At 40.4% G+C, this 20,215-nt stretch overlaps 1 protein-coding gene across 3 annotated transcripts in view; it reads left to right on the forward strand.

Moving 5' to 3' along the window:
• Nucleotides 1–12,176, forward strand: part of SLC35D2 (solute carrier family 35 member D2) — a 45,205-nt gene extending 33,029 nt beyond the window's left edge. For 2 of the 3 annotated variants that reach the window (XM_032477446.1, XM_032477448.1), the window contains 4 exons: nucleotides 1,517–1,584; nucleotides 9,679–9,835; nucleotides 10,805–10,887; nucleotides 11,526–12,176. In XM_032477446.1, coding sequence (XP_032333337.1) covers nucleotides 1,517–1,584; nucleotides 9,679–9,835; nucleotides 10,805–10,887; nucleotides 11,526–11,628 — 411 coding nt within the window. In that variant the 3' untranslated portion in view covers nucleotides 11,629–12,176. The remainder of the gene's footprint in view (nucleotides 1–1,516; nucleotides 1,585–9,678; nucleotides 9,836–10,804; nucleotides 10,888–11,525) is intronic. The other variant, XM_032477447.1, reaches the window with a different exon arrangement.
• The last annotated feature ends 8,039 nt before the right edge of the window (nucleotides 12,177–20,215 follow it).

Raw genomic sequence — 20,215 nt, forward strand, 5'->3', positions numbered from 1 at the left:
CTATTTGCAGAAGTACTTCCAGTTCTTTGAGTTAAATAAATGTTTTCCTCCCTTTGGTCTGAAGTTGAGGCTGTGTGGCTTTTCTCTTATTCCCAGTTTTATTTATCTTTTCAGAGTGTTTTCCATAGTGTGTTTGGTTTTGAGTTTTGACTGCCTTGGCATAAAGCGTCTTGCTTGTTTTCTGACTGTTTGGTTGGTTGAAGATATTTATTATGTATTTTTCTTTCACAAGTAAGCATTAAAAAGAAAAGTTTTATGATGGGAACTTTCAAACCTGTTGAGAAGCAGAAAGAACAATGTAACAAACCCCATGTACCCATCAACAGGTTTTGGCAAGTATCCATATTTAATGAGTATCTTTTTCATAGGGAGGTGGGCAGAGTATTACTAATGAGACAATGACAGTAACGTGGGACAAGGTTGTACCAGTCAGAGAAGAGAATTCCATTTCAGTTGGCCTAAAAATTTGAATTATAAACTCAAGAAAGATTCAAGTAGCTTTAAATACATAAAGTTACTAAAACGTGGCTAACAAAGTATTGCTTAATAGAAAGTGAATAGGACATACGTTTAATCATGTTATTCAGCCCATGCTCTTATGTAGTCTTGAGTCACCTTAAAATCATTTTTGGGTGCAGGCAAGGGAAAAATCATGAATCAAATACTCTTTTTTATTGTTACCTGTCACTGCCAGAGGGTTCATTTTATTTTCTCAGGTAGACTTTAAGAGCAGAAACCGAGTCTTTTTTCTTTTAATATTTGCTTGCACACTTTTTTTTTTTTTTTTTACAAATTAGCTTTATTTTTTGTTGTATTTAATTATTTTATTTTGACAGAGGGGGAGGTAATTAGGTTCACTTATTTATTTTTAGAGGAGGTACTGGGGATTGAACCCAGGACCTCATGCATGCTAAGCATGCGCTCTACCACTGAGCTATACCCTCCCCGCTCCAGAAACCTCTGTCTATCCCAGTTTCTTGATTGCTTTATAGATAGGCAATAATTTATTTACTCATAATACTTTCTAAGTATTTGCAAATTCTTAAAAATAGTTTATGAACTTAAAGTTTTCTTCGTCTTGCCAACATTATTAATTTTATAATAAACTTTCTTCTGAGATTATTTATGAAAAGTAAACCTTACCCTGATTTTATGAAATTAAAAATTTTTTTTTTTTTACTATTTTATGAATTAGTAAAGATTTAATGATAGCCACAGCAAGAACAGGTATCATTTTTTCCTTGCCACCTGCAAGGTTCCAAACAACTTCATGGAATCCTCACACCGACCTTTCGAGGAAGTTTTTAAAAAAAGTAATCCCCATTTTGTACAATGAACCTGAGATTCAGGGAGGAAAAGTCATTTGTCCAATGTCACGTGGCTGGTATTTCCTAGGATTCTTGAACTTTTTTTTTTTTTTTTCTGTTTGGGAAAGTGATTCCTGTACTAAAATGTTCAGGGTGTTAAGACCAATATTCTTCATCTAACCCTTAATTTTCTTTCTTTTTGTTGATAGGCTGCTGAATTCAACCAATGGAGTGACGTTCTATTTATCATACAGTTTCTTCTTTCCTGTTTTTTGGGGTAAGAAACCGTAGATAAGAAGCAGCTCTGGTCTGTGGTATCTCTTGACAAGTCAAATCAAAATATACGTTCTGTCTGCTCTGTCAGAATCCCTTTGTCTGTCTTCTCCAGCTTTTTCTGGAAAGTACCCTCGCAGCAGAAGAGTAGATGGGGACCCGTGCTAAATAAACCTCCACAATTTGATGTCGCCTGATGATTTCTGAAAGTTAGCTTGAAATGAAGTCATCTGGTGTATCAGATTCAAATGTTTCATTGTCTTTGTCTCAGTGCCCCAAGTTTCCCCAGATCCTCGCCTCACGTAAATATATGGAAACAACCATTTTCTGTGCACCACATCTGTTATATACAGGGAATTTTCTGAGGAAAGATGTCTAGGGCAATACATTGCCCAATAATTTTAGGCTTTTGTTCTTAAATTTTTCCTTAGGGATATCTTCCTGTTGTAAAGCCATGCAGCTTGTGTCTTTTTATATTTTCCCCAAACTCGAAAATGCCTTTGCACGAATAGATTACTGTATCCAACCAGTAAATAATCCAAAAGCTGCAAAAGAATGTGCAGGGCGCATAAGCCACGCTCGCTTCTTCCCCGCCTTGTGGAACTGCAATTTCCTCTCCAGAAGCCGCCGCTGTTTGAAGTCTTTGGAGCATCCTTCCTGGACTGGGCTCCATGCGTGCACAGCACCTGTGTCTTTTCCCAGAAGAAAGGGTCTTTGAATAACTGTCTTGGAATTACTTATCAAAAGATTTTTCCAGTAAAGAAAGATAAATTTCCCCTTATTTTTTTAAACTACTAGTACTATAATTTTTTTTATGTGTAAATGAACTAATAGGACAATTCATAATCACTTGGATCAACACACTTCAATTTTCAAACTTGATTTTTTTTTTTTGGTTGGAGTAAATAATTAGGTTTGTTTGTTTGTTTGTTTGTTTATTAAGTGGTGGTTCTGGGGATTGAACCCAGGACCTCCTGTATGCTAAGCACACACTCTACCACTGAGCTATGCCCTCCTCACCTCAAATTTGATCTTAATTGCAGTAATGTGGTCACATACAGTAAAAAATATTTATATATATCCTCTGGGGTAGTAATTCTCTCTCTTTAACTATCTGATTTGATGTTTAACCTGTTTTTGAAGTTTCCTTTTTTAAAATATTTTTATTGGGGTATAGTTGATATACGATATTATATAAGTATCTGGTGGACAATGTAGTGATTCACAGTTATTAAAAGTTATATTCCATTTATAGTTAGTATAAAATATTGACTATATTCTCTGTGTTATGCTGTGTATCCTTATTTATTTTATACTTAGTAGTTTGTACCTCTGAATCCCCTCCCCCTATCTTGCCTCTCCCCGCTGGAGTTTTGATTTTGACAATTTTATGTTTTATTTGTAAAAGCTCTACAGTGTGTTTTCAAACTTATGTTTATTCTTAACATTCTCTCATTGGTGATCTTTGTGGCTGTACCTTTTATTTCCTTAAATATTACACACATAGCTATTCCATATTCTGTATCTGATGATTCTAATATTTGCAGTTCTTAAAAATCTAAATATGTAGGGGGAGGGTGTAGCTCAGTGGTAGAGCGTGTGCCTAGCATGCATGAGGTCCTGGGTTCAATCCCCAGCGCCTCCATTAAATAAATAAACCTAATTACTCCCCCCACCCCCCCAAATATGTAATTTGTTGCCTAAATATGTAGTTTGTGACTGTCATTATGATTGCTTTCTTATGTATTTGGTGACCTGTCATCTGTGAGCATATGGTTCAGTCTTAGTCAGTCCTGTGGACTGAAATTGGGAGTTTGAGAAACTTTCCTGCAGGGACAAATTGTTTTTACTCTGGCTATAGCCAGGTGTGCCCATCAGCTGGACCGCTTCAGTTCTTTTTTCAGGGTCTGGGCTCCGTGGGCTAGTGTCCCTCCTCACCTGGGGTTTGGCCCAGGGCTCAGTCTCCAGACAGTTCTGTTTTGCAGCGGCCTCTGCCCTGAGGCGCCCTCGTCCTACTCCTCCTGTCTGCTGCTCAGACTCCTGCCCGCCTCTGCCTCCTTATCGCTCTGTACCCAGTTCCTCCCTTTTTCAAAGCACTTCTGCGCCTCTTTCAAGACCAGCCATCTCTCAGAATAATGTGTCCTTTGCAGGCATTGGTGGTTTGGCGAGGGGCGAGCACTGAGCCCTCCCGGTACTTAGGCAGCCGTTGTTGGATGCCTACGTGCAGTAAGGCTACTGATGGTTTTCCCCGTTGTGGACTGAGAACATTTAACTTTGAAAAAAATCTACTAAGCTGTGTTTGTGAGTTACCCTTTGTCAAACTATCTTTTTTTCCCCCATTCCTATTAAAAAAAAAAAAAATTTCCACCCATATCACACAAACTCAGACCAGCGACTTGCCCTGCCTGAGCCCACGTTCACCTATGAACAGCGGAGCCAAGTTTTAGTTTTTCCTCTTGTCATTGTAAACTTGATGAGATACTGTTTTTGTTCTGTTTTGTTTTTTTCACTTGTACTTTGCCGTTCAGCTATTCCATGAAAGAAACTGAGAAGTAAACCCTCTGATGTCAGCCGTCTGCAGCGAGTGATGTTGGGGGACAGTGCCTGGATGTGAGCTGGCACTTCTGGGGGCTTCTTTGTCAGAGTCTTGACCCCATCTGTCTATCTCTCCATACACTTTTTCCAGTTGATAACATGCTTTCTAGAAAACAAACACAATCTTGATGAAAGTTCATCCTGTATTGTTTTATCAGCAGTCACTGTGCAAATGAAAATGACATAAAGGCACAGTAATTATAAATAATCAGTAAATGATGAAAACATTAACATTTCAGACTCCACAGCTCGAAAGAGGATGAAAACGAAGTAGCTGTCCATTTTGTAAGTGGGTCTTTTGAGGATGCTGAAGTCACCATCATTCCAACAGTTGAGTGCCTGTGTTCTGGAATCAGGTGGCCTGGGTTTGAATCCTGGCTTTGCCACTTTTTTAGCTCTGGGTCCTTGGACAAGTTATTTACTATCTCTTTAGGAGCCTCAGTTTCCTCATAGTTAAAATGGGAACAGTGAGCCAACATAATGAGCAATTTATAAAGTGACGTTATGTGGATTGAATGATTAAGAGCACTTAGTACAGTGGTAGACACAAAGAAAATACTCAGTAAGTATTAACTGTTGTTAATATTTCCATTTCCTGAGGCCAACCTGTTCAGTTTGGCTGTCCTCTTTCACCCCAGACAGATTCGTTTCTATCTATAGCCCATGGCTTCAACAGTTTTTCTTTTAATACACCTCCTTTTCCTTCAACGGTCAAGTTTTAATTCTGAAACTGCTCTAGAAGGAAGCTTCAAGTTGAGCCGGGTGGATTTTTCAGAATCCTGCTTTCTTACAGTTTCTCACTCAAAGGACACTCTGATCAGTGGTGTCCTTTTTGCTTCTTTGCAGTAATTGAAACCATTCTAAGCTTCTGAGCGCATCCTTGGTTTTCAGAATGGTTGGCACTGAGCTCAGACTGTGCCTTCTCTCCGGTTCCTGCTCAGGGACCTTCTCAGGGTTCACGTGTGCCCATCTCAACCCTGGACTGCAGAACTTTGTGGTTATTTTCACTGCTTTCAAAGTTGCATTTCAAACTTGCTTTTTCTGACCATCATACCTCTTTCCCGAGTTGAAAATATAATTTAAAAAATGATAACACTTAAAAAAGTGTATGTGAATAAGCCAATGGGATTGTGAAAAGTGCAGACTGTTAACTTCTCTTTTGAGTTGTGGTGAAGGACTCAGCTTTAAGAAGTGCTGTTTGTAATCAAGAGTTTGTAAATAAGGCACATGATGGAGTGAAATTGCATCAGGCCATTAAACTGGATTGTGGGAGCCACGGTAATTTAATGCAGGCAGAGGTAAAATGAGTTTGAAATTTAAGTTGACAAGCCAGATTTTTAAAAGCTAGCTCTGCTGGTCTTTTTTAAATCTTGCCAAGAAATGACAGGTTCCGGTTCATTGACACCAGCAGCTGATACCAGCCCTCAAGCCCTGGAGGAAATTATTCTGATCCGTTTCTGCCCCAGGAGCAGCCTCTTTGAAGCAGTTAATATATTCCTTAATAGAAGCACAAAAGTATCAATTTTCCCTACTCACCGCATAAAAAATGTTCTATTCTTTGAACCATTGCTGATACTGCCAAAATGTGGGGTCCAGGAGATGACAGGATTCTGCCGATTGCTTGGGCATCTTCAAGAATGCAGGTGTTCCCATCATTTCCCAACAAACCAAATCTTGGTGTAAAACCGAGATCATATTTATCCCACGATTTTGGCTTCCCTGGAGCACCACTGAGGTCTTGGTAGGAGTGAGTCCCTACCAGAGATGGGCAAGATGAGATTACTTGAAGTTCTTTGAAATCTGAAACCAGAGAGTAATGGGCTTGGGCACCATTGTGGTTGGTGGAAGGAGTGTAACAATGCCTTGTATTATTTGAACGTTTGTGTTGGATTTGCATATGCGCTTGTACGTAGAATGGTAACCAGCAACAGGTTGTCCACGAAGTCATTTGAGTTCTGTTTATGACTGCCACGAATGTGCCATCCAGCTTCGGGTTAATCAGTTATTTTTCGTGTTATTTTCAGAAACAGGAAGAAACCTTTGAGCAGGGGTTCTGGTCCAGGGGTTTTCGCATGGGCACCTCCCTCTCTTGGGGCCCTGGCAGCCAAAAACACCAGCTGGCATCTGTTGTCCGAATAAATGTGGATTGCACATATGTGCCATTATTTTTCAAATGTACATAGATGGTAAATATGATTTAAAAGTACGGAATGGCAGAAAGCTACTGAGAATTCAGCAATGCTTTTTATTTATTTTTATTTTTTATTTATTTATTTTTTTTTCTTTTGGTGGGGGAGGTAATTAGGTTTTCTTGTTTGTTTGTTTTGTTTTTTAATGGAGGTACTGGGGATGGAACCCAGGACCTCATGCATGCTAATCATGCAGTCTACCACTGAGCTACACCCTGCCCCCGACAGCAGTGCTTTTAAATGTCTTTGCATTTTGTTAATCCCCGGATGCTAAAATCAAAGCTGTCATGTGGAGGTTGACATTTTTGGTGTTAAAAGTGGTTTCCTTTGGACTGACTTAATGGCGGGTGTTTTAATTCAGAAACTTGGTCTTAGCCAAAGGATTGTATAGGTACATATTTGCATACGTTTCTTAGAAAAAATGTTTTGACATACTCCTTTTGATCCCAGTGATTTCACAGTTACCCTCTCTGGGGACACCCAGTGGGTGTGCTGGGAAGTGCAGCCTTTCTATCTGCGGAAGGTGGCTGTTCCTGGACCAGATGCCATCTGGTTCTTAGGACTGCCTCGAGTTCAGGACTCCCGCGGGAGGCCGGGAGGCCGGAGACAGGGACTCCTCCCCGTCGCTCAGCCCAGCTGGTGGGGGCGTGTCCTGGGCGCCCGCACTTACGGGAGATGGATATTGGCCAAGGTGGTTTCACTGAAGTGTAGCATGAAGAAAGCCTTGCATGATTGGAACCCTGCAGTAGGAAGGTTTAAGCAGAAATACACATAAAGGACAGTCCCTGGTTGTCCTGGGTTTAAGGCTGCGCTCCAGGTTAGGACCTGCAGAAAGCTTTCCCGAGTCCTGGAAACTGGAATTGGGATCCCTTCCGTGAGCTGTAATCTTTATCATTTTATTAGACCCGTGGCTCCTCCAGGGTGGGGATGCTGTGGGTTCTACGCTCTTGCTACCCAGGCCCAGCGGTGCAGGCACCCAGCAACATCAGGCTGAGTTTTTTAATCTTTTCATTTTATGCATGAGTAGGATTATTTACAGTTCCTTGGGACTCTAAATTAATGTTGAATTTATTAAAATTGTAAAAATAAAAAAGTAGATTTTTCTCGAGCCAACGTATAAATGCTATTGCTATTGCTCTATTTATAAAGCTAGTAATTTTTGTATTACCATAAGAATATTTACTTTCATTATTCGATCAGTAGTTTGTTAACTCAAGTGTAACTGATTGAAATCTCTTAAACAATTTACTGTAAATCAGTCTCATTTACAACTTAGTGAATTAAAAAAAAAACTAAACATTTAAAATGGGACTCACAAATTTTATTTACCTGACTTTTCACCCCAGCAGTTCCAAGCCCTAGTGAGGCCCTAGGGAAGCTAACGGACCAGGTTGCTTTACAAGTCTGAGCAACTCTTTGAAATCTAATAAACCAGACTTGGCAATGCGGTAAATCAGCTTCTTCTAAACATTTGAATACTATGTACAGACTTAAGAATGTCTTATTCCTTTCAAATGAAAATTGCAGATTTGATATCAGTTGTACGTTTCAGATACAAACCACAAAGGCCAAGATGTTGGATTCTCTTAAGTTGTCAAATTGTTGTAAATACCTTAATAACAAAGATACATGTTATTCTGAAGACTGCAGAATCTGTTTGCAATTGAGTTGAGTCCCTAACTTAATGTAAAATCTTGATGTGCGTGGTCTCTAATATTTTTTCTCTATCATCCCTGGTAATAAACATACTCAGGTCAAAAGCGGTTCCTGGACTGAATGTCTGTGATCTAGATTCTGTTACTAACAATCAGGAACTGGGCCTGGACCTCGGACTAGGCACTGAGTTGCGACAGGAGGCGTCTCCCTGATCCTCCTGGGCTGAGCCTGTTCTTAGCGTACAAAAGCTCGTGCCCTCCAACTGGGGTTTAGCTTTGAAATCCGGCACATCTTATGCTCTCTCGGAATCTTTGCAGTTTCATTCTCAACCAGTTTTGGGGGGCAGAGCCAAGACGGCAGAGTAGAGAGACTCACGGCTTGCGCCCTCCCACAAGTCCACCAAGAATTACATCTACAAGCCCACTGAATCGCACGGAACATGTACTGAACCCTGGCAGTGTCTCTCATTTCATTCTCAACTGGTTTTGATTGTTACCTCTTTCAACATTGAATCACCTGATTTCAGTGGATGAAATTTTGTCCCCCACTTAGGACTAATTTCATTTACTACTTGAGTGAAATGAATATGTTTCTTGATCTCTGATTGGATTCTGCATTCTTTCCTGTGTGTGTGTGCGCGCACGTGTGTGTGTGTATATATATATATATTTTCTTATCTGGTGCTTGGTCACGATTTTGTAGTCATTTAATTGACAGGTATCAATATACCGGTCAGTTTGAATACCTGTTGAATTAACTTTGGTCATAGGGTACAGGAGTCGTATTGGCATGTGGACTCCATTATATAAGTCTTCCTTGTCTAAAGCCAGCAATCGCTCGGCTGATCCTTCCCTGCTGACACCAGTGGTCCTCAGCACTGGCAGAACTTTAGAATCACCTCTGGATCTTTGATCCTGCACACGGCTGGGGCCCCATCTCTAACCTGTTGAAGGGGACCCTCTGCCAGGCGTCATCGTGTTAAAAGTGCACCAGGTCATTCTGATGCACAGAGAGGACTGAAAACCACTGTTGGAACATAGCTGTTAAACAAAAGATTTCAGATCATTAAAAAAAAAAATCTCTTTGTCCTTAACTGTTTGGGTGGAAACACTAACAGGAAATGCACAGACAAAATGAAAAGGACACCTAAGGTAGAAAATTCGGCTGATGCATGACTGGACCATTTTCCCGTAAAAAGTCCGAGTTAAAAAGGAGATTTTTGTTTTGTTTTGTTGTTTTTCTAAAAAAATTTTTTATTGAAGTGTTGTTGATTTACAGTGTTAGTTTCAGGTGTCTAGCAAAGTGATTCAGTTACACACATACATACATAGATTTTCTTCTCAGATTCTTTTCCATTATATGTTATTGCAAGAAATTGAATATAGTTCCCTGTGGTGTACAAGTCCTTGTTAAAAAAAAAGATGTTTTAAGATGTAGGTTTTAAGATCTTTATGTTCTGTGTTTCTTTTTTTTTCTTTTTATTGAGGTCTAGTCAGTTTACAACGCTGTGTCAATTTCTGGTGTAGAACACGGTGCTTCAGTCAGACACGAACGTACATATATTCATTTTCTTGTTCTTTTTCACCATGAGCTACTGCAAGATATTGAATACATTTCCCTGTGCTATACCGTTGTGTTTCTTTCTTATTTGTTCAAAGTACCAGTGTGTCTGTCCCTTGCTGCCCCTTCTCGCTCTGCTGCTGTCACGCAGCACGGTGTCTGCTTCCTTGCCCCAGGTTTCTGCTGATGTACGCCACAGTTCTGTGCAGCTACTACAATTCGCCCCTGACGACAGCAGTGGTTGGAGCCATCAAGGTAAGTGGCTGAAGACTTAGAACGCACAACCGAATTGGGGGATTGACTCTTGGGCTTCACTGCTGTTGGCAGGGGTGCAGTAAGGATGGAGGCTTGTGGTATTTCCAGCTGTGCCTGCGATGATCCCTTCTTATGTCTTCTCCTAATCCGTACAACGAAGGGAAAACTTGCTAATTTAAAAGGAAGAGACAAATTAGGACTTTCAAATTGGGAGTGGTGGAAGGGATGGTCTGGGAAAACCAAGTGAAATAGCTGAAAAAAATTCCAAATTTCTGGGCTAAGATCCCTTTGGGCCTACAGTTTTCTGGGAGAACCTTTTGACTGAGAGAATCCTTGGGAAGAACTGTTTTCACTCCAGATCTGTGCTCAATTATAAGGCAGCAAACTCTTGGGTTGGGGTTTATGTTGCAGGTGTTTGTACGCGCACTCACACGCACACACAAGTGAATAGGAGGCTGGGGGTGTTCCGAATTCTCTGTGGTTGCTTTGTTTCTGTGTTCACATGAACTCCTACAGTGAGTGAATGCTTCAGCAGTAGACCCTGTCTGTTGTCTGCCCAGGGACCTCCGAGAATACACTGGACAGAGAGGACAGCTTGGAATTGATCAGATGCCTCACTCTGTTCACGTTTAGGGCTAATGTGATTAAAATTCATTACCCAGTGATAGTAAAGAGATGGGATCTGGAAAGCTGATTACAACTCAACTCCTACATCTTCTTCCTGTGTGCTAACTGGAAGGGCGCGTGGATAATGTGGTTTCTGTGGTTATTGTGCCCTAATTTACTTCGTTCTTTATGAAGCCGTATGTAATGGTTTTTATCCACTCATTCAATATTTCACGAACCCCTACTGTAATACAAGACAGTGAAAAGTAACTGAAATCTTTAGTTTCAGATTTCAATATATATATATTTTTTCCCCTTAAGGTTTTACTTTTAAAGTCACCAATCCTCTCCCTTTTCCTGCAGAATGTGTCCGTCGCCTACATTGGGATGTTAGTTGGTGGAGACTACATTTTCTCGGTGTTAAACTTCATCGGGTTAAATATTTGGTAAGTGGGATTTGTCAATGCGCTCATTTTAGTAAAACGGGAATATTTAAAAACCTGGCTAATACAAGCAAAAGAGCAGGAGGTGTTTTGACATTACAGTTTTGAAGACAAATTGTACTTAAATCATTCAGTTCATCTATTTTTATGACCTGCTCGCTCACGTGGATCATGGAGACGTGTGTGATGAAAAGTTAAGGGGTCAAGATCTGAATTGCATCGAAAGGAAAGCCCCTACGTTATGTGTCTTCCTCTTGTGAATGCGCCTCCTTAAATCTGTGCACCATCGAAGTGCCATACACTAGGGATTGGGGGAGGAGTGACTAAAAGATACTTTTGAAAAGGTGTTTTGGGATCTCAGACATGGGACACTATTTTAGATAACTGGGCATAGTTTATTTAAATAATAACCTTATTTTCTCTCCCAAGTGTCTGTATTAAATTTGATAGGCTCTTTTTCTGCCCCCAAAGATTTGTAAATAAGAAGATTGATTCTCATCAATTAATCCACAAATTTGAGGGTGTAAAACAGCAGACTCAGTAACTACCTTCAGTTTAAAATGGACTGTGTTTATAAAGATGTCAGCGACTGCTTCGTGGGATTTATTTATGGTCACTTTTTATTTTTTTTCTCCTTTCAGCATGGCAGGGGGCTTGGGATATTCCTTTTTAACTTTAAGCAGCCAGTTAAAACCTAAACCAACTGTGGACGAAGAAAACATCCCTCAAGACTGCAAGGCCTAGAATGCGGGGCAGAGCTGCAGACTGGCTCGCAGACCAGGGGGACGGCGGTCCATTCCCAGATGGAGGAATGTGAAGCCGGATGTGTTGCTTGTGGTCCACTCACCGCCCTGGTTAAGGTACAACAGGAGTGTCTGCAAAATGCAAAGAGAATCTACCTCACCTGCTGCACCAGGAGCCATCGTCCGCCCTGGGAAATGTATCTGGACAAAGCCTCACCAGCTGAACATGCATCTTCTCAAAATAAGCCATTGGTGAAAGGGATTGTTTCCAAGGCACTCGCGTGTCCTGCGAGTGCTTCAGAGGAGGTGCAAGGCTGTGATGCTGTAAGGGTGATTGTTTTCTCATCAGCGCCTTGGCCTTAATTTCGAAGGTCCCCAGCCAAAGCAAAGGGCCAGTGAGAACATTTATTTTTCAGTGAAACAGACATGTCTTTATTTTACTAAAATCAGCCAATGAACTGCCAGGAAAGTTACTTGTTAGCTTTGATTTGATCTTCCAATGTTGCTACCCTTTCCCAATCATCAAAGTAAAATAAAGAATAATTTATATGCATGGCTCATATTCTGATACTAGACAGGCAGAAAAAAATAGTACATCATTTATTTGGTCTGCCTTGGACGGTAGTATTCCGTTTAAGGCTCATGTTGGGAAAACTTACAAAAGAGTTTGATGAAACAGTGGTACTCAGTGAGAGTGCCCTGTCAACATTTAATAGGTCTTATTTCTCTCCTCTTCTCCCTCCAGGTTTGCTCAGGGGCCTTGGAAATTCAGATCATGGGGACTTTAACCAAGGTGCATTTCCTGACCTCCCAGAGCCCGAGATGGGAAGAGGGTCACTATCACCTTCATCAGGAAATGCCCTGTCCCTGCCGGGTTGTGGTGCAGGGTGGGGCCGCACTCTGGGATTCAGGAGCCCTTCTTTCCAGTCTCATCTCCTCTGCCGACCCTCCGAGGCCTTCACAGGTCACCGCGCCATTGTGGCCTCCGTTTTTGATTTTTTTAAATGGGACCAGATCTCCAAGTCCCTGCTGGCTCTAACTTTCTAAGTTTCTAGACACTGAGCCAGATGTGGCCCAAGGCAGCAAATGAAGGAATGATTGTGTCGATGTGTTCCAGTTTACTTTGAAAAATTAAAAATTTTTTCATTGTGAAATATACATAACTTGAAATTTACCATCTTAACCATTTCTGAGTGTACAGTTCAGTTGTGTTAAGTATGTTCACACTGCCGTGCAGCCAATCTCCAGAACTTTTTCATCTTTTAAAACTGAAACTCTATACCCATTAAATAATAACCCCCCATTCCTCCCTCTCCCCAGTCCCCGGCAACCACCATTCTATTTTCTGCTTCTATGAATTTGACTACTCAGGGAACCTCATATAAGTGGAATCACACAGTATTTGTCTTTCAGTGCTTGGCTTATTTCACTTAGGATAATGTCCTCAAGGTCCATCCATGTTGTAGCGTGTGTCAGAATTTCCTTCTTTTTAAAGGGCTGAATAATATTCCATCATATGGCTTTACGACGCTTTGTTTATCCATTCATCTGTCAGTGGGCACGTGGGTTGCTCCTGCCTCTTGGCTGTCTGTGTATAATGCTGCTGTGAACATGGGTGTACAAATGTGTCTTTGAGACCTTGTTTTCAATTCTTTTCATTATTAAAAGGAAGCTAGTTTTCTCAACACACGCAACACTTCTGACCCTAACTGTGTGGGACCTTTCCCTCACATCAAGCAACTCTCCAACTCTCTGGACACCAGCTGTGGGTCCTACAATTAAATTCTGACTCTAACTAACTGCACTTAGTGGAGACCCCACAGGTTAAGGGCTCAGTCCCCCGAGACTGCCTCCCCCAACACTTCAGATGCCAATCCCAAGTCCCAGCTTGTGACTGGTGCTTCTGACCAACTGGCCATAAACCAAGGGTTTCCACACCCTCTTCCCCGGGTTTAATAATTTGCTAGAGTGGCTCACAGAACTCAAGGAAGTGCCTTACTCGCTGCTACCACTTTATTATAAAGCGTAACACTCAGGAACAGTCAAACGGAAGAAATGCATAAGACAAGGGATGTGGGAAATGGTCCAGGGGCGCCACCCTCCCAGCACATCAGTGGGCTGACCCACCTGGAAGCTCTCCAGACCCCGTCATTAGGCTTCGTTACTGTTTTGCGCAGTAACACGTGGAGCACAGCCGCACCATTTTATATTCCCACCAGCAGTGCACAAGGGCCCTCAATTTCTCCACATCCTCACCGACACTTTTATTCCCTTTTTTGGCAGTAGTAGCCATGCTAATGGGTGTAAGGTGTTAGCTCATTGTAGTTTTTTGTTTTTTTTTTTTTCTTCTTGGCAGGGGAAGGTAATTAGGTTTTTATTAATTAATTTTTTAACGGAGGTTCTGGGGATTGAACTCAGGACCTTGTGCATTCTAGGCATGCGCTCTACCGGTGAGCTATGCCCATCCCCACTCATTGTAGTTTTGATTTGCATTTCATTGATGATTAGTGATGCGGAGCATCTTCACAGGTGCTTGTAAGCCGTTTATGTATCTTCTTTGGAGAAATGTCTGTTCAAATCCTTTGCCCAGTCTTGGATTGGGCTGTTTGTGTTTTAGTTGTTGAGTCATAGGAGTTCTTTATTGTTTCGGTTTACTTTCAAGGCTTCTCGAGTATTTGGGGCTCCTAAGCCATGTAACCACCTTCTCTTGGATTATCAGCATTATTTCTGAAACTCAGAGACCAAAAATGCTAAGATTCGAAAAGTGTAAACATCAACTCCTCATTGTTTTCTAGTGACGAAACAGAAGGAAGGTGTGCTTTCTTTCCCAAAAAACCCACTTTTTCTAATTTCATTCTTAGAATGAAAATGCTTTTATGTTTTTCAAAAGTCTTAATATGGTGAGTTTTGTTTTAATGGCCAGGATGCCTTGGGATGAGGGTCCTCATTTATATATTTTTCTTTTGCAATCACCTCAAATACCCTTCTTTTTTTTTTTTCCCCAGTTTTTTTAACTTGAAGTACAGTCAGTTTACAATGTTGTGTCAACTTCTGGTGTACAGCATAGTGTTTCAGCCATACGTACACATACATATATTTGTTTTCATATTCTTTTTCATGATAGATATTGAATATAGTTCCCTGTGCTATACAGTATAAACTTATTGTTTATCTGTTTTACATATAGTTCTTAATACCTGTAAATCTCAAAATCCCAATTTATCCCTCCCCACCCCCTTATCCTGCTGGTAACTGCAAGTTTGTTTTCTGTGTCTGTGAGTCTGTTTCTGTTTTGTAAATAAGTTCGTTTGTGTCTTTTTTTTAGATTCCAAATATACGTGATATCATATGGTATTTTTGTTTCTCTTTCTGGCTTACTTCATTTAGAATAACAATCTCCACGTCCATCCATGTTGTTGCAAATGGCATTATCAAATACCTAACTTGGCCTTAAATGATCCTTTCTTTTTTACCAGCACTGGAAAGGCTTCTTTGGCTGCTTCCACATGTGGCCAACAGAGGGCACCATAAGAGCAGCACTCTAGGAGCTGGGCTGAAACTTGGCAATTTCTGCTATTTCTCTAAAGACCCGGACTCCCGAGGGGTGGGGTTGATGGGAGCTCCAATCTAGTTTTTGAATTAAGGATAGTTGAGAATGCTGGATGTAGAGAGATGGTGAAAAGGGACCCATGAGCTCCTAGGAGGCTGAAGAGGAAATGCAGCCAGTGCCCCAGGTCGCCGGATTTTTTTCTTACTGAAAAAAACAAAAAACAAAAAACACACATAAAAACCATTCTGGGTGGGACAAGGAAAATTAGTTTGCTCACTTATTACTGCTGATAGCAGTGACATTTGTTAACTTGGACTTTTTTCTGCCGTTTTTAATATTTTTTCTATATATTAAGTATATCAGTACAAGCGCAGGGCACTGGAGTTTTGTGACAGTTGAGTTTGCTCAAAGAACAGAAGCTGATTTAGACTAGGGAGTAATTTTTGTTTTCTGTGAATGGATGTGTGTCCTTGTGCATTTAGCTGACCAGTCGCTGCTACTCTGTCGTGGCTTTGGGGACAATGAGGGCGCCCAGCAGCTCAGAATCTCCAAGTTTCCTTTCTGTCATTAGATACTGCAGCACACAGAGAAAGAAAGCTGCCCCTTTAGGATGAAGCCAGAAACCCCAAGCTGTTTCTGGGGACTTCCAGGGTCAGGGAAGCCATTCGTGTGCTTTCTGACCACTCCAAGGTGAAGTCTCCCATGATAAGCCTCAGAACTTTTCCTCTGAAATGTGTGATACCTGGACCAGAACATCAGCATTACTTGGAGATTGTTATAAAGGCAGAATATCAGAGTGCACAGGCTGAATCAAAATCTGCATTTTAACCCACGTGATTTGAGACACACCACCCCAGGCTTTTGGTCCAGACTGTAATTTCAGTATCAAAAGTTCCTAACCTGGCGTTCATAGGGTTTAGAGGGCTGGTAAACTTGGATGGGGAAAGACTACATCTTGATTTTCCCTAACCAAAAATGTATCATTTCTTTTCGTTTGAATGTAGACAAGACCACAGTAATACGGCTGCACATCACCCTATTCATCAGTCGTGTTTTCCTTAAAACAGAGTTAAGAGGATAGCAGGAAAATAAAAGCTGAATCAAGAGAGCCGAAGTTTCAAGACTGTATTTGTTTGTGAAAATAGAAATTATACCTACTCTGCGCCTGTGTTGAAAGAATAGAGATTAAGGTGCCTGGCTGGCTGCGTTAGTTAATATTGCTGGTCTACCTCAACTGCTGCCATTTGTGTTTTTGACCCCATTTCTGGGGGTCCAGTTCTTGAACTGTTTTGTCTCCATAGAGATACACGTGGCAGGGAAATTTTTTTGTTACTATTTACTGTGCTATGAAAATAATGTATTTGGGGGATAGGGGGTAGAGCTCAGTGGTAGAGCACATGTTTGGCATGCACGCGGTCCTGGGTTCCATCCCCAGTGCCTCTGTTAAGAGGAAAAAAATAAAAAGATAAATCATAAAAAAGTGTATTTACAGATAACGTATTAGTGGTTGTCAAAGGCGTAGGGTAGGGATGGGTGAAATGAATGAAGAGAATCAAAAGGTGCAAACATCCAGTTGTAAACTAAATAAGTCATGGGGATGTAATGTACATCATGGTGACTATAGTGAATAACATTGTGGTGCATATTTGAAAGTTGCTGAGAGTAGATCTCACTGTAAGAAAAAGAAATTTGTAACGATGTAAGATGATGAATGTTAACTAGACTTAATGTGGTGATTGTTCAGCAAATGTATACAAATATTGAATCATTATGTTGTACACCTAAAACTAAATAATTTTCTGTCCATTATACCTCAATAAAAAATCAAACATTTAAAAAATTTGCTAATGTAAGTATACTCATGATGGCTTTCCAGCTTATATAGTTGTTTTTAAAATAAAATATATAATAAAACTTTTAAAAGACAAAAAAATAATGTATTTTAAAAGTACTACATTGGAGTTAATGTTTGTTGCTGTAATAACATCACTCAATTGAGTTTCTTTAGTGGAGGAAAACAGCTCATGTAGACTGGAAAAAATAACATGTCTCCACATTGAAGAATTTAATTTGCAAATGCACCGACGTACTCCAGTGAGAGTAAAATACAAATTTACTTTAAATCTTTTCTGAATTCATAGCCAGATATTGGCATGCAATTTCTTAACCTACTAAGTGGAGTTGAATACATTTTTTGATTTTGAAAAGTAAAGGTGGGAACTTTGGTCTAAAACCAAACACACAAATGAATTACCACATCCATTTCTGGTAATATAGAAGACTGAGTTATCCACCCCCTAAAAAAAGAACCACAGGATAAAATTTGTTTAAAACTGAGGTATAAAGGAAATTGATGTGTAATTTACATTCAGTAAATTACATCGGCTTAAGTGTATGGTAGAATGAGTTTTGATAAAGGTGTATTCCCATAAACATACATACTTATCAAAATATGGAACATCTTCATATTACATAGAAGTTCCTTGTGACCGTAACCAATCACTGCACCTCTGCCAAAAAACCAGTGTTCTGGTTTATTTTACTGAAGATTAGGTTTGGCGTCATATAGTATGCACATGTGGTAGGTAGCTTCTAAAATGGATCTCAATGCTACCTCCTTATATTCACTTCCTTGTGTAATCGTCTCCCTTGGAATGTTGGCTGGACCTAAAATGTGGGCTGGCTTCTCATGTATAGAAAACAGCAAAAGTAATGGGAAGGTCCTTCCAAGATTAGGTTACAAAAAAATGTGGCTTCTGTCTTTCTCTGTCTCTCTGACTTCTCACTTGCTTGATCTGATGAAACAGGCCGCCGTTTTTTGAGTTGCTTTGTGGAGAGGCCCACGGGGCAAGGAACAGCTGTGTGTGGGGTGGGGGCGGGGTGGGGGGTGCTTAATCCTGGCAACAAACGTGTGAATGAGCTTGGAATGAACCTTTCCTCAGCTGAGCCTTGATTCTGCCAATGGGAAAATCTGGAAAGTTTTAATGAAGGAAGTATCATCTCAGCTGGTTCTTAATGGTTTGGTGGAATTTTAATTCAGACTTCATGATTTTTATTTACAAAAGTAATATATGTTCATTGTGGAAATTTCTTAAAATATAGAAAGCCACAGAGATACAAGCTAAAAACCCCCAAAAACTAAGCTCATAAATCCCACCACCTCAATATACAGAAATTGTTGACATTTTGGTGCACATCTTTATAAACTTTTCTCTACTAATCATCGTATCTAAAAGAAAATTGGGAGTGCGCTGTTTAGTCACCTACATTTTTATTAATGTTATTTCATTTAATCTTCACAATAGCCCTGTGAAGTAAGAAGTATTAACAATCCCATTTTATAGGAATAACTTGAGGGACAGAGAGTTTAGCTTGTCTGAAATGAAGCCAACATGCACATCTGGCCCTGGACTTTTGTTTGTTGGGAGTTTTAAAATGACTGATTCAACTTCAGTACTAGTAATTGGTCTGTTCATAGTTTCTGTTTCTTCCTGGTTCAGTCTTGGGAGAGTGTACATTTCTAAGAGATTGTCCGTTTCTTCTAGGCTGTCCATTTTATTGGCGTTTATTTGCTTGTATGGTCTCCTACAGTCCTTTGTATTTCTGTGGTTTCAGTTGTAACTTTCCCTTTTTCATTTCTGATTTTATCAATTTGGGCCCTCTCCCTTTTTTTCTTCATGAGTCTGGCTAAACGTTTGTCAATTTTGTTTATCTTTTCAAAGAACCATTTCTTAGTTTCTCTAATCTTTCCTTTTGCCTTTTTAGTCTCTATTTCATTTATTTCTGCTCTGATCTTTATGATGGCTTTCCTTCTACTAACTTTAGGTTTTGTTTGTTCTTCTTTCTCTAGCTGCTTTAGGTGTAAGTTTAGGTTGTTTATTTGAGATTTTTCTTGATTCCTCAGGTAAGCTTATTTTTTTTTTTTTTGCCATCGACTTCCTTTTAGAACTGCTTTTGCTGCATCCCAGAAGTTTTCGGATCATTGTGTTTTTGTTTTTGTCTGTTTCTAGGTATTTTTTTTTAATTGAAGTATAGCCAGTTTACAATGTTGTGTCAATTTCTGTTGCACACCATAATGCTTCAGTCATAAATATATATACATATATTCATTTTCGTGTTCTTTTTCATTATAGGTTACCACAAGATCTCGAATAGTCCCCTCACTCCCCCTGCTTCAGTGTCATGCCCACTCTCCATCCCCACCTCCAAAATGTTGTCTTCTCCCAGCATCTGAGTGACTCAGGTTATGTAACGCCACGGCTAAGTCTCTTCAGTGGTTTCCTGTTGCTCAAAAAGTCCAAACTCCTCACCAGGAGTATCTGGCTCCCCCCGATGCCTCCAACTTACTTTATTCTTCCCTTCCTTTGATCTCTACAGACCAATTCCTTATTGTGTAGTGCTGTTTATTTCTCAAATACATGCACCTTCTCACGTTAGGGCATTTGTACTAGCTGTTCCCTCAGCCTGGAGGAGGAAACTTGCCTTTGTCAGGCTGTCTCCTTTTCACTCCGATTTCAGTTCAGAATATTACCTCTTCACAGAATTCCTTCCTGAACAGCCTCTCTAAAGTGTTTGCTTACTAGTCACTCTGAAAAGTCACTCAATAGCACTTTTTCATGGTGAGACAGGAGGGAAGTGGGCAGGGCACAGCCATTCAAGGAATGATGCAGCAATTAACATCAAAATGGTGGAAGAGTCAACTCCCATTTGGCCCTGAGGATTAAGATGGCGGGAGACTTAACTTCTAGTAGATCTTGAGCTCCAATATGTGCTCACTGTAATATATTAGCATAGTAAATAACATGCCCTAGGTGCCATGACAGTTCCAAGGCTAACCATGAAAGGTCAAATAGTGTGTGGTGGCCCAATTCCTGGGAATCCCAGCCCCTTCCCTGGGGTAGTTAGAATGGTCCTCGCATTTGTTAACATGTGAAGCTACTGAGACCATAAAAACTGGCATAAAAACTGTGGAGAGTGTACCCACTTCTACTCTAACCTGAGCACCCAATCCCCACACCTCGTGGCCTCTCTCTCACCT

This window comes from Camelus ferus, chromosome 4 (assembly GCF_009834535.1).
Source record: "Camelus ferus isolate YT-003-E chromosome 4, BCGSAC_Cfer_1.0, whole genome shotgun sequence".
In the NCBI taxonomy this organism is placed as follows: domain Eukaryota; kingdom Metazoa; phylum Chordata; class Mammalia; order Artiodactyla; family Camelidae; genus Camelus; species Camelus ferus.